This window comes from Psammomys obesus, unplaced genomic scaffold, assembly GCF_907164565.1.
Source record: "Psammomys obesus unplaced genomic scaffold, mPsaObe1.curated_primary_1811, whole genome shotgun sequence".
Classification (NCBI taxonomy): Eukaryota; Metazoa; Chordata; class Mammalia; order Rodentia; family Muridae; genus Psammomys; species Psammomys obesus.
Genome location: NW_026590062.1, coordinates 4860558 through 4887775, shown reverse-complemented (window position 1 = coordinate 4887775; position 27218 = coordinate 4860558). Strand labels below are relative to the sequence as shown.

Sequence of the window (27218 nt, the reverse complement as noted above, 5' to 3'; positions counted from 1 at the left end):
CCTCCCTGCTACTCTCTGGCCTCTCACAGAAGGGCTGAGATGAATGTGCCGAGAAAGGAGCAGTCACAGTATGGCCCCTGGCTAGCAGGTCCTCGGATGCTCAGTCCCTATACAAAACAGTAGAGTATCTGCACGTATCCTGTGCACATCTTCCCATGTGTGTAACTGTTTCATTTGTTTTGTGTCAAGACAGTGTTTCACTGTATGATTCAGGCTGGCATCAACTTTCAATCCTGACTCAGTGTCCTGAATAGCTGGGATTACAAGCATGAACCACCATGCCCAGTATACTTGAATACTATTTTGTTTTACATTTTTTAAGGGTTGTCGAGATGGCTCAGCAGTTAAGAACGTGCACTGCTTTTACAGAGGGCCCAGGTTCAGTTCCCAGCACCCTCATGAGACTGACAACGACCTGTAATTTCAATTCCAGGGGATATGAGTCCTCTTCTGGTTTCCTCGGGCACCAGCCATGCACACGGTAAGCATACATATGTGTACGCAAAATAGTCATACACATAAAAATAAATCTTTTTAAAATTATATTACATTTTCTTTATGCGTGTGTGCAACTTATGGAACCCCTTCTCTCTCTTTGCACTCTGTGGGTCTCAAGTAACTTAGGTGACCAGGCTTAGTCACAATGTCTCTGCCTGCTGAATTGTCACCCTCACCTGCCTCTCAATGGAACACTTAGGAAAGACTTTTTGTTTTACTTTGTTTTATTTTGTTTTTGTTTTTCAAGACAGGGTTTCTCTGTGTGTAGCCTTGGCTGTCCTGGACTGGATTTGTAGACCAGGCTGATCTCGAACTCACAGAGATCTGCTTGCCTCTGCCTGCCAAGTGCTGGGATTAAAGGCATGTGCTACTATGCCTGCTGAAAGACTAATTTTTAATGTTTCTGTGTGTCTATGTGTAGGTATGCACGTGAGTGCATGTGCCTGAAGAGTCCATCAGGGCCGTCACATCCTCTTGGGACCGCAGTCATAGGTGGTTGCGAGCTGACAAGGGAGAGTCCTGGGAACCAAATTCAGGTCCTCTGCAAAAGAAGTACATACTCTTAACCACTAAGCCATCTCTCCAGCTCCAATAGTTGTAATTTTAATATATTTTTCCTCTTTCTCCCCCAGTGCTGGACTTAGGACCTCACACAGTGCAAGAATTACACCACTGAGCTATGTTTTCTGGCTCAGAATACTTCTGCATGTGTGCGTTCCTGTGTGCATGCATTGAGCGTCTTCACCAACAATATCAAATGCAGTACAGACCTCTCCACCCTCCATTCTGCTTGTCATCTGGACGCTCACACCTCCAAGAGACAAAGGAAAAGAAAAGCCCAAGAAACCTTAAGGAAAACCCAGAAGACCTTCTGGGGACCAAACTGACACAGAAGCCAGAAGTTTAAACCATGGCTCTGAATGAAAACAAGCCAGGCAGTGAAATGGCAGTGAAATGGCAGTGAGGCAGCCAGAGGCCTCCAAGCGCCACTCGCACACCCTTTGCTGCCGTTTCAGGCAGCGCCACAAAGCCCCCACTGTCCACACATAAAGCCACCCTGTACATACCAGAGATCTGGCTGCTCTGGCATCACTGGGGACTGGGACGGTCACACAGCTCTTTGTAACCCTTCTGGTGCCCCACCCCCAGGGCACTGTGCTGCAGTGGAAACAACAGCCTCCCCAGCAGAGCAGCAGATGACTTGGAGCCCGCTGCCCACGGGCCTGGTGAGCATCTACTAGACTGCTAGGAGCTTCATAGAGCTCACTGTGAGTGACGGGCAAGAAAGCATGGAGAAAGTCATCCTGGTGCCTGGCAATAAAATAAATGTGGGCCTCCCACTCTAACACAGAGGAGGCCCACAATAAATAAATCTGCATCACTGATTTTCATGTCCCCTGGAACAGAGCAGGGAGGAGCTGGAGCCAGGAACTGCAGCCAGGGATCCTAGGAGCTGTGACAGGTCATCACTAACTCCGGCCTTCTTGCTGAGCAAACCACTGACCTCACCCCTCTAATGCTTGGGGCTCATTCCAAGTCCTCCTTAGAGAACATCAGCTGAGCCCAGCAAAGGCAGGACAGAGGAGCCACAGAGAGAGAGGGCCACTCGCCCCACTCCACTCTCCCCCACAGATGGGCCATGACTTTGAACCTGGAGCTGTCTGAGCTCTTCCGAAGACCCTGGAGAAGTAAAGCCAGGAAAGAGCAGCTACTGCCCCGTCACAGAGTGAGTGCCACAGGGGGACCAAAGATAGGGCTACACAGCAAGACAGCTGCTCAGGAAGAAAGAAATTACCCTTCTGGAATGTCATGGAGAACAGCTGGAGGCTGAGACCCAGTGAGTGAACTCAGTAGCCTCTGAAGAAACCAAGATGGCAGACCACTGGAATAGAGTGCTACCTACCACTGCCTACCATCAGCCATGGCCTCTTTCCGTCCTTTTCTTCTGGAAGGTTCCCTATTCTAGCCTAACCTTTTGTACACCAGGTCACTTGCACAAGTGTTTTCCTCCTGGCCTCTAATCGCACTGCAGCTGCTCCCATCTGAGTACTGCCAAGCAAAGCAAGGTTCCCCCAGGCACAGAGCTGCAGCCTCACAGACCAGGCCACAGGCAGATACACTGGACTCTCCTATACACACCAAATCAGTCAGATAGGGATGACACAAACAGCTGGCTTCAACTCCCAGGCCACAGAGTCAACAGGGATGTTCCCAAAGGACTCACCTAAGCGCATGCTCTCCTACACACACATAAACAAACAAACACACATACACCCCAAAACAGAGAAACAAAAAACCAGGTAGTTCCAGGTTTGTCTTCTGTAAATGCTATTCCCCCAAGGGCTAGGGTAACAGAAGATTCTCCAGCCTGACAGGCAATCAGTCATGAGTGCAGCATCACCCACCACTGGCCAGCAGGTATCAGGTACTGGCTTATGTAACAATCTCCTTTTACTTTGGGAAAGATCAATGTAAGTGGGCTCAAGATGACGCCATGATGCTCTCATCTGCATGTGCCTGGTGTTGAATGAGAGAGGCTCAAAGAGAACAGGAAGGACCACACACACACACACACCCTTGGCGCCAGAACTTGAGTTGAAACAGCCATCTTGGATGGCCAGGAGTTCTAAGAAGTGAGGAAGCAGAGGAAGAAGCAGACCAGCTGCCCAAAGCATTCCTGTCATCAACCCTCAGTGACACTTTTGCTTCCCTAGAGGAACTGACACCATCTAGCCCCGGGTCCTCTCAGTCTCACAATTTTAAGAAACCATCTGCTGAGTTCAGAGTTCCAGGAAATGCTAGGGGGCCTCTTGACAGCTGGTGTCACCACAGACAGTTGGCACCTCCTGAAAAGGAGCATCCCACATGCAGAAGCTCTTCGTGCCATCCTGGTCCCCCTGTCCATAAGCACACCACACCTGATCACAGGCAACCCTAATTCAGCAAGAGGCCCTGGTGGGAGGACAAAGGATGGAGGCCTCCAGCCACGGTCCTGAAAGGGGCAAGCAGATCTCACTAGAAGGGAAGCGCCTCTCTGACTCTTACAGCGGGAATTCTGTCCCTTCCTGGACAGGGAGGAAGCAGATGGTGGCTGCAAAGTCATACTGGGAAACCACAACAGGAGAAAATGGGAAATATGCTGTCCTGAAACAAAATGTGTCCGGGACCTCTGGGCTGAGTGTGGCTAACAGAGCTCACATGTAAGGGCAATAAGATGTAGGAACGAAGGATCAAGTATAATACAATCAAAATAAGGCCATGTGACCAGCCTGCAAGGTGGCCACCAACCCCTGAGATGGAGCCTCAAGCCAAGCAGATGCCAGCCCTCAGGGTACCCTGACTGAGGGAGTCAGTGCAGTGAGCTCAGAGGCCCCTGCTTGGATTGGCTTGGCCAGCCTGCCCTCCCAGCTGGCTTCCCCAAGAGACCAACATGGGGCAGAGCAGAGTGGGACCCAGTACATCCCCAATTTGGACGTTACTGCAGGAGACAGTCTGGAACTCAGGGAATCCAACCCAGTAGAATGGGGACAGATGGCAACAGCAGTGTCTGGCTGTAATGCCCAGAAATATCACACAGGAAGTCCCCAGTGTACACACAGGGAGCATTCCAAAAGCTTGTTTAGAAGTTGGATTTGAACCAGAGTCTTCTAAAAGAAGTCACATTCTGAAGGGAGGCCACTGTCCAGGTAGACTACTCACACCACCTGAACCACAGGTTCCAGCTTCTTCAACGTGCTCTTCAGGATCAAGTATGGGACAGACAGCTCACCTGGGTGTGGCCAGGCTAGAATACATCTAGACAGAACACTTGAGCTTCCTGCTCTTCGCCTGTACTGAGTTCGGCTGTCTGGACACTCCTGGGTAAACTTCCCTAGGACAAATGAGACAGCTGTGTGACTCTTACAACTCCCTCACAACTGTGTGAGTCAGGGAGCCTGTCCTTAAGCAGGTGACATCTGCTGGAACAAAACTGCCGGCCAGTGCTACCATTTCTGTCAGTTTTGGTGCCCAGACAGGAAATGGTCACCAGAAAAGTCATCGGGCTGATCAATCACCTGTTCCACTCTGACCATCTGCTGTAATTTCTCCCTTACAGCAGAGAACAGGTCTGTGCTTTTCTCCTCCACGCTGCACCCCAAACTGTGAGACCCGCCTGCCTCTATGGATGTTAATTCTTGGTGGAGGACCCACTCCATATTTTTGAGACATACTTAGATCAAGTCCAAGCTGGGCTAAGAGTGGTTCACCTCCCTGACTGTGAGCCAGACTTCCTGTTCCACATGAGGACAAATGTCAAACCCAGACACAAAGAACAGCCGTGACACTGGCCTAACACCCGGGCCCTCCACAAAAAGACACTGTGAGAGGGGGCTTGGAAGCTCCTACACGCCCCTGAACATCTACAGGCAATCAACCAATGGTTAGGGAAGGGAAAGGCGTTCTCTTCTGCAGTGAAGCCGCTGACGAGTGTCCATGCCCTTACCTGTGCTCGGGCAGGCAACCCTAATGGAACTCATTATGTCACCAAAAAAGTAACAGCGAATCAGTGGGAGTGAACAAAAGGAGAGTAATGGGGATAAATATAAGATGTTATATACATGTATGAAAATGCCCTAAGTAAACATTATGTATTTAATGTATACTGAAAAATAGAAACATGAAAAAGACAGCAGTGACACCAGTGACTGCTATCCTAAGAGCCAAGGACAGCACAGTCTGTGTGTGTGTGTGTGTGTGTGTGTGTGTGCTCTCTAGTGTGCATGTGCGTGCTAGCATGTGTGTTGGAGGAGGATATAGGAAGTTACAGCTGCCTTTAGAACAGCCAGATCCTAAAATCTGGTGGGTGGGCTGGGCTGAGGTGAGGCCTGAGTCCTACCACAGGCTCCAGAGTGTGTGTCTGTCCCCGACACTCTACTCTATGACCCTTCACCTTCTGAGCCTTACTACCTTTTCAGTGGACTAGGAATTACACATGGCCTCTGGCTAAGCAAAGATCTCTTTCAGCAATAACCTCTGACTCTTGAGGTAGCATAGTAGGTCCAGAAGCAGAGTAAGAGGAAGCAGAGATCTCCAGTCTAAAGCCTGCAAGTGAACCATTTCATAGGTGTGTTTGTGCTTAAGAAATCACAAGAGAACAAGGGAGATGGCTCAGCGGGCAGTAGACCTTGCCACTAAGACTCTCTAGACACAGGAAAACAGACTGCATGTTGTTCCCTTCCTCCACATATGTGCCATGACATGCAAACACTCCTACACACACACATGCATGCATGCATGCACACCAGGCACATCCCACCAGAACTTAAGAAACAGAGGTGGGCAGATCTCTGGGAGTTCTAGCAAGTTCCAGGACAGCCAAGACTATATAGAGAACTTATCTAAAAAAGAGAGAATGAACAAAAGGAAGGAAGAAGGAAGGAAGGAATGAACGAATGAAGGAATGAAGGAAAGAAGAGAAGGAAAAAGAGAAATATGAACAAACTATAAGATTTCACATGAAAACCAAGATTCTTAGCTTCCAGAGCTAACAGCACAGATGGTCCCACATAGATAGTCCCTGATAAATGGAAGCTTTATGGACAGTTTTTCAATTTCACAATGGGGCAAAGGCAATACCGTACATTCAGCAGGAACCATGTTAAGCTTTAAATGGTCACTTTTCCTGTGCTGATGGCATGTGGAACAACACGCTCCTGAGCTGCTGAGCGCACACAATCCCAGGGTCAACAACTGGCACCCTGCTGTGTTCAGCAGGCTAACTCATGAAAGGCAAGTGCAGTTCACCTGACAACAGCTTTACTGGCATGCTGTCTGAGTGGGTCAACTAAGTGCCTGCCTTCTTTGGAGGCAGCATGAGGTTTAGTCCTTTTCCCTCTTTGCTCACTTACCCGTTCACAGCCTCTGCCTGGCCTTGGCAGTTGTGTGAGTCTGTAGTAAGTGCATGGAAAGTGCTATTTCTTTTTAAAGGTTTATTTATTCACATATTTTACGTATATGAGTGCTCTGTCTTCATGCACACCAGAAGAGGGCATCAGATCCCATTACAGACGCTTGTGAGCCACCACATGGCTGCTGGGAACTGAACTTAGCACCTCTGGAAGAGCAGTCAAGTGCTCTTAACCGCTGAGCCAACTCTCCAGCCTGAGCCTGCAGTAAGTGTAGCATGGGTTTATAATCACTCAACGGCGTGCCCTCAAGTCCCAGCTCCACCACCTGCTAGCACAGCGCCTCTGAGCTCAGTGTCCGACAGCGGGGCATGCTGACGGCTCCTTACAGTCTGCGTTCCCATGCCTTCCAACCACAAGACAGCTGATGGAACATACAGGACAATGAGCATGGAGCAGACCTGGAGTGCCGAAAGCATGCAGTCCACTGAAGAGATAAGTGAGCATGAAAAGCCCTTGCTGCCAAGCCTGACAACTTGAGTTCAATCCTGGGGACCCACATGGTAGAAGGGGAAAACCAATTCCCTCAAGTTGCCCTCTGATGTCTACACATAACACCCCCCCCCACAAATAGATGATGATGATGATAGATAGATAGATAGATAGATAGATAGATAGATAGATAGATAGATAGAATTTAAATCACACAGTCCTTAAATGATTTCCGTGCCAATGTCACTAGGTGATGGCAGGTGACAGGTGGAAACTGAATAGCTATCCCACCCACAAGGCTGACATCCCTGACTGCCCCACCTGAGTGGGTGTGAGAGAATGCCCATTGCTGCTAGTATGAAGTGCAGGGAAGGCTCTCTAAAACGTAGATGTCAGCTGGATGGCTGGACTACCACACTGTCATCAGCACCAGTTGTTAAGACACCAGGAACAGAACACTGGTCTCTGTCAAAAAGATCTTAGCAGGACATGGTGGCTCATACCTATAATCCCAGAGTTTGAGAGATGGAAACAAAAAGATTAAGAAAGAGGTCAAAGCCATTAGGGAAATGCAAATCAAAACAACCCTGAGATTTCACCTTACACCCATCAGAATGGCCAAGATCAAAAACTCAAGTGACAACATATGCTGGAGAGGTTGTGGAGAAAGGGGAACCCTTCTCCACTGCTGGTGGGAATGTAAACTTGTACAACCACTCTGGAAATCAATCTGGCGCTTTCTCAGACAACTAGGAATAGCGGTTCCTGAAGATCCAACCATACCACTCCTAGGCATATACCCAAAAGAGGCTCAAGTACACAAAAAGGACATTTGCTCAACCATGTTTGTAGCAGTTTTATTTGTAATAGCCAGAAGCTGGAAACAGCCCAGATGCCCCTCAACTGAAGAATGGATGCAGAAACTGTGGTACATCTATACAATGGAGTATTACTCAGCAATGAAAAATATGGAAATCATGAAATTTGCAGGTAAATGGTGGGACCTGGAAAGGATCATCCTGAGTGAGTTGTCCCAGAAGCAAAAAGACACACACGGTATATACTCACTCATATAAACATACAACATAGAATAAACCCACTAAAATCTGTACATCTAAACAAACTAAGCAAAAGAGAGGACCCTAACTAAAATGATCAATCCCCATCCTGAAAGGCAAAGAGGATGGACATCAGAAGAAAATGAAAACAGGAAACAACCTAGGAACCTGCCACAGAGGGCCTCTGAAAACCTCTGCTGTGCAGACTGTCAAAGCAGATGCTGAGCCTGATGGCCAACTGACGGGCAGAGTGAATGGAATTTTATGTAAGAAGTGGGAAATAGTAAGAGCTGAAGAGGACAGGAACTCCACAAGGAGAGCAACAGAACAAGAAAATTTGAACACAGGGAACTTCCCAGAGACTCATACTCCAACCAAGGACTATCCATGGAGATAACCTAGAACCCTGACAATGCAGCCACTTCTGATGAGAACTGATAGACTAAGATCAGAAAGAAGGAGAGGAGGACCTCCCCTATCAGTGGACTTGGGGAGGGGCGGGCATGCATGCAGAAAGGGGGGGGGGGGGGGGGGGGACCAGGAGAGGAGGAGGGAGGGGCTTAGGGGGGGATACAAAATGAATAAAGTGTAATTAATAAAAGTTAAAATAAAAAATTTAAAAAAGAAAAAAAAATGCTCCAAAAAAAAAAAAGAAAGAGGTCAAGGCCAGGAGGCACAGGCAGGCAGATCTCAGTGAGTTTGAAGCCAGCCTGGTCTACAGAGTGAGTTCAAGGACAGCCAGGGCTACACAGAGAAACCCTGTCTCGAAAAGAAAAAAAAAAAAAAGAGTTCAAAGCCAGCCTGGACTACATGAGACCTTGTCTGGGAAGAAGCAGACATGCAGACATGGGACTAATTGTAAGATCCAATTAAAATTCTAATCTCTCTTCCTGACTCTAAAGCCATTCCCATGTTCAAAAGATCACCAAGTACAAGCATCCAAGAGCTCAGGGTGTGGAAGCTCAATGCATATGGCCAATAATGACCAGTAGCAAGAAAGATGCTACTGGTCCCCTTGGGCATGTGGTCCAAAGGCCAGCCTCATGGTCCAATGCACTCCCAAAAGACATCTGCTCCCAACAATGTTGACACCAAGAAAGGAATCTAGGATGGGTCTAACTAAGCCTCTAATCCTGACTCCAAAATTCAGCCTTTCAGGGGCATCAAGACACAACTTGCTGAGGACTCACTCCAGAAGCCTTGGACATGACAGGTACCCACCTGCTGTGTGACCTACGCCCGGCCCTGCCATCTTCCTCCTACACTGATTCAGCTCAACTCCCATCCTGGGCAGAAGGACTAGCCATTCTCTCGTCTTCCCTCTCTTGAGAAAAAATAGACAGCTTCCCGAAGACCCACAGAGGAAGACAATTTTACAGTGGCCCCTGACACCCACGAGGGCCTCCAGGAGGTCTGTAACCACACCGTGGGTGGGTCCTACCACATTCTGGGGAGAAAGCTCCCAACAGTCACAGTGCAAAGGAGATGAGAAACCACTGGCCCAGGTCAGGGCTGACAGCTCCGGCCTGTACCTCACAGCTCACAGCTTCACACTCTGAGGGTGAATATGGCTCTTGCGGCTAAAGCTGTTCCAGCTTCATGCAGCCCCAGGTGAAGGGAATTCTTGGAACAGACGTGTCTAGCAATACACACTCCAAAAACCTAGCACAGGTTGAAGGACATAAAGTGGACACCATCTCACTGGGTCTCTAGACAGAGCTATTTATACCCAGTTTACTGCTTGCTTGAGGTCTGTCCATCACAGAGTCAGCTTCCACACCTCCATGCTCAGCTAGTGGTTTCAGTACCTTCCTACTGAGTACAGGAAGGACAACAAAGACACAGGTCTGTCCCAGAAAGCATTATCTAGTGGGAGCCTATTTGGGGGAGGGTGGCAGAGGGTCAGCAGAAGGCCAGGAGAGGAGGCTTCAGGTAGAACTTAGAACATCCTGGGAAAAGTGCCAAGACAGAGAACTCTGAGTGCAAGTCCCAGCTTGGTAGAGGGGAGTCGAGGGCCTAGGGCCTACAGAGTCTGGACTTACAAGGGCTTCTACAGAGAGGAATTGGCAGGAGAACGCAGGACCAGGCCTGCCTTTTGGATTGCTCAGCCAGTGTGTGCATGCAGGATGGGAGGGAGGCACAGCTCAACTAGAAGAAGAACAAAAGTTGCAATGCTCTAAACGAAACAAGAAAAAAAAATCAACAAGACCTGACAACTGAGTGGATGTGGAGGAAGGAGGATGTCTCCCCTATATGTATCCTGCAGGAGGACAGACAGCCACCAGCTGAGACAGGGAGAACAGGAGGAAGCAGATCCATGGGAGGGGTCAGTCAAGGTAACAAGTTCAGAGGGACACCAAGGACAGGCAGGGACACCGGTGAGACAAGGAAGGAAAAGAGGCTGGGTTGGGGCAAGGGCCGTTCTTTCACTAGCCAAGTCCATGAATCTCTCAGGGGCCTGGAAAGTAGTTTGGAAGATGATAGGGTGCCCTACCCACAGTCTGCCTTTGCTGAGGACAGGTCGCCCTACTGCCAGGCCTTGAAAACATTCTGCAGGCTGCAGGTGCCCTGCCCTAGGGACGCTCAGAACGCACAGGAACCCCAGGGTTCCCTCTCCCTGCTCACTCCCTTCTGCATTGACAGCAATCTCAGCAGTCCACAGCACAGTCAGCTCTCTTCCAGGAAGAGGGCTCAGCCAGGGGCCTTATCAGGGGAGCCAGGTCCTTCCTGCTACAAGATGACACCCTGGAGGCCCTTTCAGGATGTAATCCCAGGCTCCCTGCTCATGAAAATACCCTCAGAACTGGCTGGGGAAACTGAGCCTAGAGACTTTTTTACCAACACAAAACCTAGCACCAAACTGGAAGTTGACAGATACCCACATCCCAGCCTCAATTCAGCTGCCAGCACAAAGCTACCGCTAAAAGGCCACTCTATGGAGGAAGTGCAGACCTTGTGATTCAGGTTGTCTGACTTGCTTGAAAGGTCCAATTAAGAGGATAGAGAGTACCAAATCACAAATGAGAAACCAAACCGTACAATGACGGAGTTCAACACGTGCACATACATGTACATACAGGTGCCTCCTCCCTCCAGACCTCTGCACATAACACCCATGCACCTCTCCACAGACCAGCCTCCAATCTTAACCCGGTTAAATCTTGTCTCAGCCATTGAATTGCAAACACCTCGGTTTCCTCTTTGGCAACACAAGAATTGAAAGGGTTCAGTTTGTCTACCTAATGAAAAAGGTATGTGTTGGTTTTACGCTGGGGACCTCTTCTATGAGAAGCTCCCAAATATTATCCTAGAACAGCCTCTAAATGTCCACGTTCTAAGTAAAATAACTTCAAATAACAAACAGTACAAAGTAACATCTCCTCCTGAAATCACTCTGGACTCACAGTTTAAGGCCCCTTCTCCCAAAGCATCATTCTCTTCTCTGAGGAGAGCACATGTCAAACAGCACAGGGAGGGCAGAGACAACCTGCTCATATCTGACTGACCCCTCAGAGCCTGGTGCAAACAGATGCTCAATGAACACTATAGAAGAAATTAATTTATGACTCTGGCCAAGCCTTTCCCTGCCACACAGATCTGCCTTTCCAGCTCTGGTGCCACTGCCTGGTCTTCTATGACCACTTCACCTCAAGGACCTCCTGTGAACACTCCACCTCCTGATCCTTCAGTGAGCACTCCACCTCCCCGTCCTCCGTGACCACTCAGTGTACTCAGTACATATGAAGCACGGAGTGGGAAGGTGGCAGAGAAGCAGGCTCTCTCCATCCTGTATCAGGAAACCCTCCTTCTACTATGATCTAGTTACCACCTCCTCCCTCTAACCACAATACCCCTAAATCTAAAAATAAAAGGAAGAAAGAACGAACGAAAGAAAGAGAAAGAACAAAGGAATATTCCACAGACTCTGTGGCCAGAGCAAAGACCCCCGTGGGACCTAAGGTCTCAGCTCACTGTGTGGCCTGCTTGGTTTCCTTCAAAGTGGAGGAGGGGAGCTCACTGCTCAGGAATGAAGCAGTGGGAGGGAATGTGGGCACAGGCAGGGCCAGGGCCTGCCACTGGGCAGCACCTTGGCCTGGAGCTCAGGAAGGAGGAAGGGGGCGTTACCCAGCAGCAGTCCTGAGGAGCAGATCATGCCTGTCCCTGTAGAGCAGGGAGAACAAACACGGTGAGCTGTGTTGTATGAAATGCACACTGCTGGAATGTGCAAGCAGCATCAGCCACGTGCTCTGCAGCCCAGAGTCTGATAGTATCACCTATTTTCATGCCTACCCAAGAAGGGATGAACTACAAAGCATGAGTGAGTTAGTGAGGTTCGGCCGAGCGCCATGCTGAGGACACCAGCCAGGGAGGAAGATATCGCTTTACAGGAGAAACTGGAAAGGAAATGAAGAAAAAGATGCCAGCCTCAAATTTTTGTTAAATTCTCTAGACTGCTGTTTTTTTATTTATTTGGTTTTGATGCTAAGGCCTGAACCCAGGGATCCATGTATGCTAAACAACATGCACCCTTCACTGACAGTCCCAGCCAGCCGTCATCACACTGCCCACCCACACAAGTCAGAGATCTATTGGCCTCCCCAGTGAGGAGACTGAAAGTGTGAGCCATCACTGAAGGGCAACTGAGAACAACTTTTAAAAGGCAGACAACACTGTGTGAGTTTTGTAATGTATGTAGGGGTGGAATGAAGACAACAAAAAGCAGAGAAGGAAAAATAGGAATTTACTATAAGAGATTTTTACATTAAGCATGAATAGTAAAAGATGCTTTGAAAGCAACTGATTAAAACTGCAAACCACTAAAATAATAAACCAATTAGTTCTACCTAAATAAGACTAGAGAAGAGAAAACAGAACCCTAAAAATAATGACTCCAAAAGGCAGAAAAAAAAGGTAGAACAGATGGTGAGAGCAGAGGACAAATGAAAAGGGGGGGCGGGGGCGGGCGTAAACCTGGCCACACTGACAGTCATTTAAATGTTAAAGCCTACAGGCTCAAATTTAAAGATAGACGTTATCAGACTAACTAAAGGAAGGCTTCAATCACCCTGACTGTAAGAAACAAACCCTGAATATAAAGACAGAGTCAACAGCACTGGGAAAAAGACAGGTACATGGTGAAGACTCCAGCACTAGAAGGCCAAAGGCCAGGAGTACCTCAGTGGTGGAAAGCGTTGCTCCTCCCCCTAAAAAAGTTAAAGAGTAACTGACCTGACTGTATCACCCCTTGACACTAAGAGACTGATAGAGGGGTCCCTGCAGTGTGGGACTCCAGCCTGAGCAACATAGGGAAACCCTGTCACCCTCTGAGGAGGTCACAGTGGCAGCTGCTGGGGAGCTCCAGAACGCCCTGCTTGCCTGTGACTTGCAGGCTTTCACAGAGCCTGGCTGCTGCCAGGGCTTTGAAGGACAGCACAGGAGCAGGGCTGGCAATTCACCCAGTGAAATGTCTTCATGGGCCACAATGCAAAAAATAAAATAAAATAAAACCCTAGAGAACGTGTGTGATGACTTGCTCAGAGATTGGAATGCAAAGTCTCTCAAGTTCAAGGATCTGTTTTGATGCTTACCACTACAAAAGACCTTCCAATGAGGAGGGCTGTGAGAGGTGGGACTGTTCCCAGAGGAGGATCTGCAGCCCTGACCTCTGCCCTCTCAATGCTGTGGAATGCATGATGCCCATCTGCACAGAGCCAGGCGCCCATGCTGAGGTCACCTCTGCCGTGCTCCCAACAACTACTTTATTAAACTGAGTAGCAAGAAAGGAGGGGGAAGGGGAAAGGGAGAGGACCGAAAGTTTACAGTGCTTCCCTTAGCCACACACAAGGTACCGACTCCAGAGCAATTACACAAGGGTGTCTCCTGAAGAAGTGAGCAGGCTGAATGTGTCAGCCAATAACAGAACTCCAAGTAGAAGCAAAAACTGACGGAACTGAAAGGGAAAGAGAAAGAAAGCTCAGTAACTGAGAAAAAGCCCTTCACAAACAAGCCGGAGAGGAAACAGAAAACATAAATAACTCAAGAACTGGCAAAAGGACAGAGGCCAACAAGCTGCCTTCCTCACTGAGGCACACACGGTGAAAAACGCTTCTTCCCCCACGCACCACCCCCAGGGACGCAGGCTGTTCACACTTGACTTTCCCTGTCCTGCTCCCTCCCAACCTCAGCCTGGTTCAGACACTCTCCCTCAACAGCAGCATCGCCAGGCAAACCCCATATGATCCATGGATGACCACACACACATACGTTACATATACACCACCCAGGACAGCACGCCCCCCCTCCCCGTCACCACCCTCTTGACAAGTGAGAATCAGATGCAGTGTGACCACAGTGCTGTGTGGGCCAGCAAATTAAAACACAATCTCCATGGTGGTGGCGGCGGCGGCGGCGGCGGCGGCGGCGGCGGCGGCGGCGGCAGCGGCGGCGGCGGTGGCCCACAGCCTTATTTCCGGCACTGGGGAGGCAGAGGCAAGTGGATCTCTGTGAGTTTGAGGCTGGCCCAGTCTATAGACTGAGTCCAGAACAGCCAGAGAAACTCTGTCTCTGAAAGAAGAAAAAAAAAAAAAAAGAATAAAAGTAAGAAAAGGTATCAGAAGGTATCAGGATGTACCCAGTCTCAAGAGGCCCACCCTGCAAAGTCCTTCTGAAGGCCAACACGGAAACAGAAGTTAAGCAGCTCCAAGTAAAGGAGGCAAAGGCCAGTTCTGGGAGCAGAGATGGCTATCAGCAGCCAATTTCGAGAACATTCAGGGAAAATGTCCAGGACAGTCAAAGCAGGGAGATGAGAGTGTACAGAGTCAGGACAGGACAACGCTAAACAGCCCAGCCGTGTCCACCATAGCCACAGACAGCACAGCGAGTGCCTTGGTGAGTGGATGAACCTTGACACTCTGGCCTCACACTTGGCCTGAAAGTGAGGCAGGGAACAGCTAAGCTGCCTCCTGGTCAACTGCTCTGCTCCGGAGGTACAAACAGGATGTTGGAAACTGATGACAAGTGACAGCAGGAAGCCATGACAACCACCTCCGGGTAACACTTGCTTCCTCCTGCTTGGCCCCTTCAGCAGACCTACTTCACAGCTGATTCTAAAGAGGGAGAAGGACAGGAATTCTTAGACAGCCCAGGACATGGCAGCAGACGCCCTCTGAGACCAGCTGTCCAGCAGCTGCCTCAGCCAAACATGTAGGAAGGCTGACATTCAGAAGGATGAAGAGACCACACATCCATTCCTGGGGGCATAGGACTTTCCAAGACAGGCGGCATATGACCGACAGAGCTCAGGCCAGCAGCGAAGGAATGGGTATAGAGGTCCAGGCACTGTGGCAGCTCCTTCACACTAGCCCCCAAGGAGGCCAAACCAACACAGCTGCCCCAGAGTTCATCTGGGATATAAGAAGGCACCCTGACCAGCCGAGGTGCCACAGGAAACGGAGTGTGGGCCACTGAATACTCCCATTTCCACCCAGGGAAGAGGAATGCTCCTGGAAACTGACAGGAAAAGCCTGCTCAGGATGCTGCACCACTCCAAACCTCAACAGAGCCCAGGGCAGCCCGGAAAAGATCAGCTACCCTGGGGGGGAGGGTCACTGGGCCAGTTCCCATGTAAGGGCCATGTCCACCCACCCACAGCCATTCCAGCTGATATCCTGAAAGATGGCACAGCTCTCCCTTTCTCTTTCTTTTCAACTTTTTTTAGGTTGATTTCTTTTATTTTATTTCTATGTTTATTTTGCTTGTGTCTATGTACACATATATACGCAACTACATGCATTCTTGGTGCCCATGGAGGCCAGAAGAGGACACTGGATACCCAGGGACTGGAGTTATGGATGGTTGGGTTCCCAGAACCATGTGGGATATGGGAACTGAAATCCCAGTCCTTTGCATGAGCAACTAGGGCTGTAAACTGCTGAGCCATCTCTCCAGCCTCTGTTTGGTTTGGTTTGGTTTGGGTTTTTTGAGATAGGTTTCATTCTGTACCTGGAGCTGGCCTGGAACTCATGGCAATGCTCCTGCCTCATTTACCCAAATGCTAGGATAATGGGTATATGCCATCACAGCCGGTTTATCTCTCCCTTTCCCTATTGCTGAAGAAGCCTCGGTGGCCACCATACTCTGCGAGGCTTCAAGACATCATAGTGCATCCCTGACAGCCCAAGGCTGCCCTGGGAGTGGACCCCAGAACTGCTTGCTGTGGCAGCTCTCCGATACCAGCATTATGTGAGTGGTTAGCCAAGCTAAGGAACACCCTCCTTCCCCTATTACTTTCCCCTTGAAGCTACAAGAGACTCGAGAGAACTGAAATGCCATACAGCTCACGCTACAGCACTGAAGTAAAACCGGCACACCCTCAGGGCAGACAAAGCCCCACAGCTATGAGTGAGCAAGTTACATTCTCATAAGGAACCACCAAAAGCAGCCCAGCAGGCACAGGTGCACTGATGTCCACCGCCAACTCCACATAGGCATGGTAGAAGTTTAACACCGATGGCGACATGGACAACCAAACCCTGGACTCGAGTCTAGATGATTCCAAGAGCTGATGTGAATCACTGCCATTGACCCAACACATAGAGAGTTTTAAGCCAGGTATGGTGGCGCATCTATCCTATAAAACGAGGCTGAGGCAGGTAGACCACTCCAGGCTTGAGGCCAGCCAGAGCTACAAAGCAAGACCCTCTCTTAGGAAACAAGAGAGAGGAGCTAGAGAGATGGCTCAGCAGTTAAGAACATTGGCTGTTCTTCCAGAGAACCAGGCATCAGTTCCCAGCACCCACACGATGGCTCACAACCATCTGTAACTCCAGAGCCAGGGAATCTAATGTCCTCTTCTGGCCTCTGCAGGCATGAAGCATACACATAAATGGTGGTGGTGGCAGCCCGTGCCTTTAACTCGACCACTCTAAAATAAATAAACTAGAAGCAAATGTATCGATGGAGAATAAAGTGCTGTTTCAGGAAAAGTTTCTGTTTTCTGGATGTGAGGGTAGAGGCTCGGGTTTACAGCAATGTGCTGAAGTAACAGCAGCGGCACAGACTCAGGTGAGGCAGGGGCACCTAGGTTCCCTGACAGCAGGTAGCCTGGAGAGCCCAAATCCAGAGGAGCTCACTTGGTTTCTCCAGAGCAGGAAGTGGTTTGCTGGAGGTCTGGCCTCACAATGGGTATCTGCAGCTCACACCCATGTAATTATCAACCACCATCGATTATGCATGGAGCAACCGAATGGAGCACAGAACAGAACTTGGCAGCTGGGCATGCTTTGACAACAGGTAACAGATGCCCTGTCAGGAGCTCACAGAAGGAAGACAAAAGAAGCCGTCCACTGTCTGTCTGTTTTCAAGACAGGGTTTCTCTGTGTAGCCCTGGCTATCCTGGACTCGCTCTGTAGACCGGGTTGGCCTCAAACACACAAGAGATCTGTCCATGTCTGCCTCCCGGGTGCTGAGATTAAAGGCATTTACTACCACCACTACCCAGCACAGTTGTTTTATTCTGTTTTTGTTTTTTTTAATTAAAGCTTTATTAAGAGCTGGGCATGGCAGCATAAACTTTTGATTCTAGCACTCAGGAGGCAGAGGCAGGCAGATCTCTGTGAGTTCAAGGCCAGGCTGGTCTACAGAGCAAGTTCCTAGAGAGCTACATAAAGAAAACCTATCTAGAAAAAATAAAAAAAATAAAAATAAAAATAAATTTAAAAAGAAAGAAAAGAAATCACCTGGGTTTATGCCAGGTGATGGTAGCACATGCCTTTAATCCCAGCATTTGGGAGGCAAAGGTAGGGAAATTACAAAGTCAAGGTCATCCTTGGCTCTTCAGCACAAGCCTGAAACCAGCCTAAGTTACATAAATCTCTATCTCACCCCTAGTCCTCATGGAGGGGGGGGGGGTGTTTCTGGGAGGACTCAAAAGGAGACTGGGTTAAGAACTGGAAACCTAGTTAAATGAAGCTCCTCCAGGCAAGTCTACACTCTCCTCCAGGGAAGTCTACACTGGCACTGGGTGTGTGCCCAACCCCCTACCTCCCCGTGAGCTTCAGTTTCGACTCATTTGCAGGCTGGGATAATAACGGCCTCCTACCTCAAAAGTTATGTCTGTTACCTAAACACAGACCAAGCAAGAGCACTGGGGCCCATCCAGAGACCCCACAATAGCTGAGGCCTCCAAGGGAGAGAGCAAAAAGGAAATTAGCTGGATCTTTGCTGGCTTGCAAACCGGAAGAATCTGGACAATAGAATCCACGTCAGGGGTGGAGACAGAAATTTGGGAGTTGGCAGCACAAAAGTTCTAAAAGAGGTCATGGAAGCAGATAAACAGGAGAAAAACAGCAAGCCAGGAGAACTCTTCAGGGAAAAGAGGAAGGTGCTCCCACTCAAAGCACCTGAGGAGAGAAGCGAGAGCACGCGTGCAGCTGAAGGAGAGGGAAAGAAAACATCCATGAGGGCAGGAAGTGTGTCAGCAAGTGGGTAAGGAAGTCCCAGGCTATGTCAAGAACTGAGAAAGAGGAAACTGCATCAGGGGGGCCACACCAATGCAAGTGAGCCGGGTCAGGGAGGTAGGTAGACAAGACGGCTCAGTGGGTAGTGGGTTTGTCACCAAGCCTCTGACAACGTGAGTTCAATCCCCAGGACCCACACGGTAGAAAGGGATAATCTGAGCAAGGTATCCTCGGACCTACACACACACACACACACACACAAACGCGCGCTAAATATATGTAAGTTATAAATAAATGTAAACAAATAAATGTAATTTTAAAATTAAAGGTCCAGTAGCAGGTTCGGCAGTTAAAAGCACTGGCTGCTCCTCCAAAGGACACGGCACTTGCATCAGGTAAATCACAGGGGCCTATACTCCATTTCCAAGGATCTGACCTCTTCTGCCTGTGTAGACGCCTACATACGGTAATACCAGCACTCAGGGAGGCAGAGGCGGGCAGATTGCTGTGAGTTCGAGGCCAGCCTTGTCTACAAATCCAATCTAGGCCAGCCAAGGCTACACTGAGAAACCCTGTCATCATCAAAATCATCATCATTGTCATCAACCTGCTTAAAAAGGGGAATGGGAAGGGACTGGCTGTGAATAAACAAAGAGATCATTCCCTGAGGCCTCCGGTTTGCTACACATCTCCGTGTTCCGTCAGGGCACATCCTTCACAGCCTGCTTCCGGCAGGACTTCTCTTCTGCTAGGTCAAAAGCTCCTTGGCTCCTTCAAGAAGACACACTGGCACAGGGGTAGGGCAGCTCTGTGGCAGAGGGCATGCTTTGACTAGGTCCCCAATAACACAGGAGATGTACTGATGTCCAGGTAAGAATGGGGCAGCCTGAATGAAGCTCCTTGATCTCTGAGGAAGGAGAGCCCCAGTGGCTTCCGCCCACCTTGCTCGGATTGCCCAGAGTCCTATGATTCAAAACAGCTGGAAATACATACCCGAGCTCCTCAACAAGAAAACAGACCAGAACATGGCTGTTTCTGCCAAGCGAGTTCTGAATAAGCTGCATTCCATTTCATTAAAACAATTACCTGAGCTCCAGCCAAGGATTACATAAAGCTTCCTCCAGGCCCCATCCCCTCCCCCACAGAACACACATCAGGCTACTTTTCAGATCGGCAGTATGAGGCCCTGACACACCATGTCCAGACCTCGTCAGAAAGCCTTCATGATCCCTTCCCAAGTAGCCATCCTGATGGACAAAGATCCACTCCCCCCCTCACCTCCTGGCATGAAGAACTGACTTCCTGAGGGCCTATTGACAGCTCAAAATGCTCCTGCTAGGCACAAGGGCCCTCGGCTCTTCCTGTGAGCCCACAGGGTCACTAGTGCTGGACTACAGCCATCCACTCTACCACCAGCAGCAACCTGAAAGCTGGGGGCCCAAGTGGCCCAGCTTTGACTCAGCACACTATGCAAGTGAGACCTGGGGAATGGATTCCAGGAGAGCTGAAAACACTGAAAAACCAGAGGGGCCAGACTGAGCTGCAAGAAAGAACTGGTGGTCCCATACCCACAAGCTAACGATGTTGGCCAGCCACAAAGAAGAGTTTATGACATGAGGGAAACACACACACAGCCCCCAACTCCCTGGGCTCAGACTGCCTGAAGACAACTGTTCCTGCTCTACAACCCACTGACCCAGATAACGCTTTAACTCCCAACAAGAGATCAACACCTATCTCCCTTGTCAGGACCCTATGCAGCCAAAATAACTCATCTGGGGAGGTGGGTCACAGTGCTGTGACCTGTGCAGAAAAAAACAAAACAAAAAAAACACCACAGGACCAGAGAGACAGCATACTTCTACAGGTGTGGAGCCATGCACAACCGGACCTCTGCACCTACAGGTTACACACCTGCAGATTCAACAAGACAGGGAAATAGGAAGAGCACTGCATCTGCTAACTGTAAGCACAGAACCCTTCCTTGTCCTTACTCCCTAAACCAGGCAGTACAGCCGCAATCACAAGCACTTATGTCAATCTGGTATCCTAAATAATCTAGACATGCTTTAAGTTGGGGGTCTGCGCATGCACATACATGTGTGTGAGAGTCTGAGTCCATGTAGAGACCAGAGGTTGAACAGGTGGTGTTTTCTATTGCTCCCCTCCCCCTTTTCTAACTGAACATTAGTTTACTGGGAGGGGTACCCAGAGACAGATATCAGGCTACTGTTCAGATAAGGCCCTGACACAGCAGTTCAGACCTTGTCAAGATGCCTCCATGATCCCCACCCAGCCTCAAGCAGCCATGGTGATAGACAAAGACCCACAGCACATGTGTGAAGTTCAGAGGACAATTTGTGAGGGTTGGTTCTCCTGGCACCATGTAAGACCTGAGATCGAATTCAGGCTGTAGGTGCAACAAGCACCTTTACCCACTAAGCCATGTAGCCAGCCCCACCTTTTTTGATACAGGCTCTCTTCACTAAATTTGGAGGTCATTCATTGGCTAGACTGATTGGCCTGTGACTTCTGGGTATCAGCCTGTGCCTGCACCCCACATGTGCCACCACACTCTCTTTGTCAGGTAGGTGGCTGTGAATCCAAACTGGGGTCCCTATGCTTGAACAGCAAACACTTTACTCGCTGGGCCATCTCCCTTGCCTGAGACAGTTCAATTCTAAAGTTGACAGGAAGGGCTTGGGGGCGTAGCTCAGTTGGCAGAGCTCTTGCCTAACTGTACAAAGTTCTAGGTTCGACCTCCCTCACTGCATAATCTGGGTAGGGAATACTCTGTGATCCCAGGACTTGAGACGGGGAAATGAAGGCAAGAGGATCAGAAATTCAAGATCACTGTTTCCCTGTTTTCATCTGCTACCTAGTAAGTCTGAAGCCAACTGGGACTACAAGAAACTATGTCTTAAAAAGAAAAAAAAAAAAAAAGTGGAGCTGAAGGAATGACTCATCAGTTAGGAGCACTGGCCGTCGCTATAGAATCACAATACCCACAGATCAGTTCACAGCAGCCCATAACTCCAGTTCTAGGATGTACACAATACACAGACATACACATGAGCAAAATACTCAGACATATAAAATGCAAAAAAATTTTTTTAGAAAAAGTCTGTTTTTCTAAAAGGGGGATGGTGCTGGAGAGATGGCTCAGTGGTTAAGAGCACTGGCTGCTCTTTCATAGGACCTGAGTTCAATTCCCAGCATCCACATGGCAGCTCACCACTGTCTGTGACTCCACTTCCAGGAGATCTGGTGCCCTCCCACAGACATTCATGCAGGCAAAACTTTAAAAAAATAAAAATAAAAAGTACCTAGGAAGTTGTGTTTACAGGGCCCTGAGTAAGCAAGCCTTTAGCATACAGAAGCAGGGAGTGCTGGACCCAAACAACCCCCTACAGATACCAACAGGGATTGTGACTTTTTGGTTTGGATTTTGGTTTTCACTACATCATTTAAAACTAACTTGCAGGGACAGGTGTGGCAGTACACCCCTCTAATCCCAGCTCTTGGTAGACAGAGACAGTCGGATCTCTGTGAATTCCAAGGCTAGCCTGGTCTACATAGTGAGTTCCCAGACAGCCAGGACAATATAGTAAGACTCTGTCTCAAAAACAAAACAATTACTAAATCACAGACTTTCATGACATTTCACTCCTACTTTCCCATGCCGCGAACAAAGACAATCTTCTCCCATAAACCACAACAACCACAATCACACCAGAAATGCATTAACAGCCATCTTCAAGGGAAAACTCGGCCTCTGGGGCTGTGGTAGGCCTTCCCAATGGCACATCTTCGGCCCAGAGTCCGAAGTTCCTCAGGAAGGCTAGTGCTGAGCCCTACTGGTTAGGCAGTCGGTCAGCTGGGAATTTATCAGGATATGAACGAATACTGAGGCCAGCCCTGAGGTGGTGGACAGAGGCTAATGCTTGCTGAGGAGACAAATCTTGACCTTTTAATGAGTTGCTTAATCATGTTTCTCAGCTTTGTAATCCCCCCCCAACTTCTCCTATCCCCACAGACACACTCCATTCTCTTCCTTTGCTTAACAGTTCCATTTTCTTTTAAGACTGGGTCTCACTATGTAGCTCCAACTGGCCTGGCGCTCACAGAGATCTGCCTGCCTCTGCCTCCTGAATGCTATGGTTAAAGGCTTAAGCCACATGAAGCCCACCTTGACATTGTTAACAGCTTCTCCACTAGAACCAGGATTGCTCAACTGACAGAAAGTATGCATACCTGAATGAAGACAAATAATATATCCATGGGGACTGGGCAAGCCGTATGGCACAGGGAGGGAGGCTGCTGACTGCTGAGGCTTCAACTTCTGTCAGCTGGGCTCTAAGCCCACAGCTCTGTGTCAAGGGGATAGGTGACTGAACAGGTGGCTGGGGAGAGCAGAACGGAGCCCTCTGCCTATCAACAGACATGGCCACCAATGCTATTCAGCTCCTCCTGAGCACAGACAGTCCCCAAGAAAGGACCAAAAACAGGGAAGTGGGAGACTAAATGGACGATGAAGGGAAAGACAAACTGAAAAGACTTTTGGAGCCAGGCCTGGCAACACAGGCCTATAATCCCAGTTAATCTAGAAGATGAGGCAGGAGATTTACATATTCAAGAACAGTCTTGACTAACAAATGAGTTGAAGGCCCAGCCTGCACAACATGATAAAACCCCATCTAAAATACAAAGCGGCTGACAGCGGTGGCACACACCTTTGATCCCAGCATTTGGGAGGCAGAGGCAGGTAGGTCTCTATGAGTTCGAGGCCGGCCTGGTCTACAGAGTGAGTTCCAGGACAGCCACAGTTGCATAGAGAGACCTTGACTTTAAAAATCAATTTTTAAAAAATGTGCTCTATTGATGTTATTTTTATTAACGAAGGCACTGAGCCCAGAACAGCTCAGCAAAAGACTAGAGTGATGCTAGGAAGAAGCTCTTCAACATCTCTGGCCTTGAAACAAAAAGCTCCACGAATGATGAGCACATGGGGAAGAGGCCACGCAGGGCCTCAGTGGGGACTCTTGGCCTTTTTAGACCCCCTCCAGGCAAGGACTAGCCCCATCTCTCCAACACATGCCATCTCTGAAGAAGATGAGAGGAACACTGCATGCACCCTCAGAAAGACATCTCCCATGGCGTGATAGGGCCACGCCCAAGGCCCACAGCTTTCCATTCCACCCAAGGTGTCCGTAACAGAAAGAGACCCGCCTAAGAATCAGACACAACTCAGGATTCAGATCCAAGTCGAACCCTTAATAATGCACCTCACAAAACATCCACTAGGAGGGCGCCACTGCTCCACCATTAGCCGCTGCCTCTGCCTCTGCCTTTGCCACAGGCCCAGTGACTCCCCTGACCCAGGCCTAACACACAGAGGTACCACATACAAGCAAACCCTAAGGCCAGATTTTCCATGGAAAATGCACAGCTCTATAGCCCCTAATGCCCCAGGCAACTCCCTTACCCCCATAGCATCACCCCTAAACACAATGAGGCACTGTTTCCCAAAGGGTCAAGACCTCAGAGAAGCTGAGAGGAGACATATCCAGATTCCAGCAGACTGGACACTGCCAACAGTGAGAAGGCAATGCTATCAAGCCACTTCCGGGGGACCTCCCTTCCCAACGGAGCAAAAACTTTAAAGGTAAAGATCAATTACTGGGCAGGCCTTTTGATACCAAGCTCCCACTACTTTATCATTACAACCACCAACCAGAATGGGATCAATCTAGGTTCTAATCCCAGCTCGGCCACACAACTTCCCCAGCTCAGGGTCCGCCATCTGTGAAGCCAAGATTAAAAACACCTCCCTCTCAACAGTTGTAGTAAAAAAAAAAAAGGGGGGGGGGGCTGGGCACAGAACCTGTCCCCAATGGAGCACGAGAGATCATTGTCAGGCCACACTGTGGTCACGGCCACCCCAGATACATTAAGAACGTGAACATGGAGAGAAAGAAGAGCCAGAGCAGAGAGCATAATCAGAGTGCATCCGTGTTGTGAGAACTCTGTCCAGGAAACTCCGGCCAGAACTTGAACAGAATGAGCTCCCAGCCAAACCAGCGTCTAAGCTCTAATGAGAAAAGCCACCAAGCAGCCACCCGACAGCACAGAGCTTAGAGAACACATGCAGAAAGGCAGGACATGATGTGTTTATGTTTTTCTGCCCAACGAGCTATAAATTTGTAACTTATTAAACAGCACACGGTGACTCTCTTACTGGCCACTATGGGGAGGGGAAGAACCCTCCAATTTATTCTTTTTTCCCCTTAAGCCAGAAAACACAGTTACCGTGGAGGCTACGCACCCATGGCCTTGCCACAGGGAGACTGCCTTAAACTAGCCCCCATGTTAAATGACCAGGAAGTTCACAGCTGAAATCTCTCTTGGGAGACAAATAAAAACAAGAGGGCTGGCCACCATGTCCACCCTAGCTTAGGAAAACAGCTGACCAGCGTGCTGAGCAGCCATCCAGACAGCTGACCGCCTGGGCTCAGAGGCAAATTCCTCTCCCCCCCTGCACACACACATTTCCCCCACCCTAGGCTCTGGTCAGCCAGGCGTGACGGGCCCCCGGAGAGCTTAGACTGAAGGAAGCCGGGTAGCATGGATCTAGCAACTGGAGAGTCTACGGAAGGCAGCACAAGTTCCAGGTGGCAGCCGTCACCCATTGCCACCCCTCCTGCTGGTGCCTGCTTGCCCCCTTCAGGGACAAAGCACACAGGGGCTGCACAGGGACCAGGCTTCCAGGCACGAATTTGTTTGTATGTTGGCTGTGCAGCCTTGGGCCAGAGAATCAGCCTCTCTTGTGTGTCTCAACTTGTTGGAAAGGGGTAGTGGTGAGGGCAGCGGCCTCAGGATGACCTTTCAGGAAGACTGCAGGGAGGACAGGCAAATCCAGGCATGGCTAGGTACTCCATAAACAACACATTTCGATTCCTACCACCCTGTCTGCCAGAACACACTCTTTCCTTTCAAAGACAACTCAGTGTCCCGGCCCTAAATGGAAGACAGTCAGAAGATGGGAATTCCGACTCTGCAGGCTCTACAAAGACTTCCTCAGTCCTTCAAACAGCACAAGGACTGTCCAGAACCAATGGAGCCCTCACCAGCATGTGAGACGCTGTGACTCGGCTTCATTCCCTAATTCCCACAGGGAAAAACTGACACTTTAGATGCCTATTCAAAAGCACATCGCCCCAGCCTCCTTTCAGCTTAGGTATTTTTATGTGAAAAAAAAAAAAAAAATTAAAAATACCTGTCTGGAAGCTATGCCAACCTCAAGTGAGTTGGGAATGTGGATGCCAAGCCTGACCCAAAGGCATAAGTATGCCTGGCAGCGATCCCACTCTATGAAAGAGGCAGGACCCAGCACCATCCCCAAATCCAGGATGTTCCAGGGGCTCCCTGATCCCACAAGGAAACTGCAGGGAGGCAGTGAGGTCCAGTGCCTACGGATGGCCCCTCTTAACTCCATACCCTGAACTGCCTGAGAGTCTTAAGTACTCAGTCTTAAGTACTGAATCTGCTCCTCAGAGCCAGGGACACAAGGGGTCACACAAGCCACCCACAGTCCAGAGAGAGAAGACAAGGCTCCTACAGAGAAGGAACTCACCCCACACACACCTCCTCAGCTGAGGGGCCCTAGGAAGAGGGAGAGACAGGGGCTCCTTCACTCTGCCATTCACTGGGCTCACAGGGCATTCCCAGAATCCTCGAATCAACCCCCATGGGCTTAGAATCCACTTCCAGGAGATTCTTTCTTTCCTCTGTCCTAACACCAGACCAAGTGTGGACTGAAAAGAACAGCCTCTGGGCTCCAATAACACAAGGACAGTGAAACTCTGTTCCAGGCATCCTGTCCTCCTTACCTGTGGGGCTTCCAGCAGGCCTGACGCTGGGGGCGGGGGACCTTGCCAGCCAGGACACGTTCAGAGATGGCCATACCCTGCGGCCCACTCCCATCCTCATTCCTCTGGCATTTTACTAGGGCCTGGGAACGGTGGGTGGGTGAGAGGCGGGAGGCCCCCAACCTGCCTTCTAAGTTTAGACTTGAAGCTCTGTGAATGGAAGGGTGGGCCATACTGGTCACTAATACAGGGTGAACGGACTTGAAGAAGCGGTGGGTGTTGGGGGGGGCTATCTATGCAGTAGCCTGGGCCACTTGTCATTAGAATGGGGGTGTGGTCGTCACAAGTTGTCCTGTGGCTTGTGATATGGAACGGGGTGGGCTATATCCCTGAAGCTAGGAACGGGGTGCCAGTCTGCAAAGTGGAAGGTGGCCTCAAGAAAACAGAAAGGGGGGCACAGACAGAAGGAACAGCCTCCGAGACCGAGTCCGGCAGGCAGCCGCTCTGAGGTGGGGGTGGGGAAGCGAAGTGAGGGTCCCGCAAGCTGAGGAGGAGGTCTGCGAGGGGAGCGAGGCGCCCTTCCCCAAGGCGGGTCCCCGAAACCGGTGCGGGGTCGGGATCCTCAGGCGACGCGGCGAGGAGCGGCCCGCACGGCCTCGGTGCGGCCCCGCAACTCGCCGGGCGCCGGGGTGGGATCGGCAGCCCCAGCGCCCGCTCGCGGCCGCCGCCGCCGGGCCCCGGCCGCTCCGCCCTCCGCCTCCCGCACTCACCGAGGTCGTCCATGGCTGGTCCTCAGACGCCGGCCCCCGGCTCGATGTCGCCCTCGCTGACCGTCCCGGGGCTGCTCCTCGCCGCCCCGCAACTTTTCCGCCGCCAGCCTCGGCCCGGAACGGAACCCGCCGCCGCGCCGCCTCCGCCGCCACCGCCGCAGCCGCCGCCGCCGCCGCGCGCTCCCGCGGC

At 50.0% G+C, this 27218-nt stretch overlaps 1 protein-coding gene across 4 annotated transcripts in view; it reads right to left on the bottom strand.

Moving 5' to 3' along the window:
- Pxn (paxillin) overlaps positions 1-27196 on the bottom strand; it is a 49059-nt gene extending 21863 nt beyond the window's left edge. For all 4 annotated transcript variants that reach the window (XM_055605824.1, XM_055605821.1, XM_055605823.1 and 1 more), the window contains exon 1: positions 27029-27196. In XM_055605824.1, coding sequence (XP_055461799.1) covers positions 27029-27041 — 13 coding nt within the window. In that variant the 5' untranslated portion in view covers positions 27042-27196. The remainder of the gene's footprint in view (positions 1-27028) is intronic.
- Between the last annotated feature and the right edge of the window lie 22 nt (positions 27197-27218).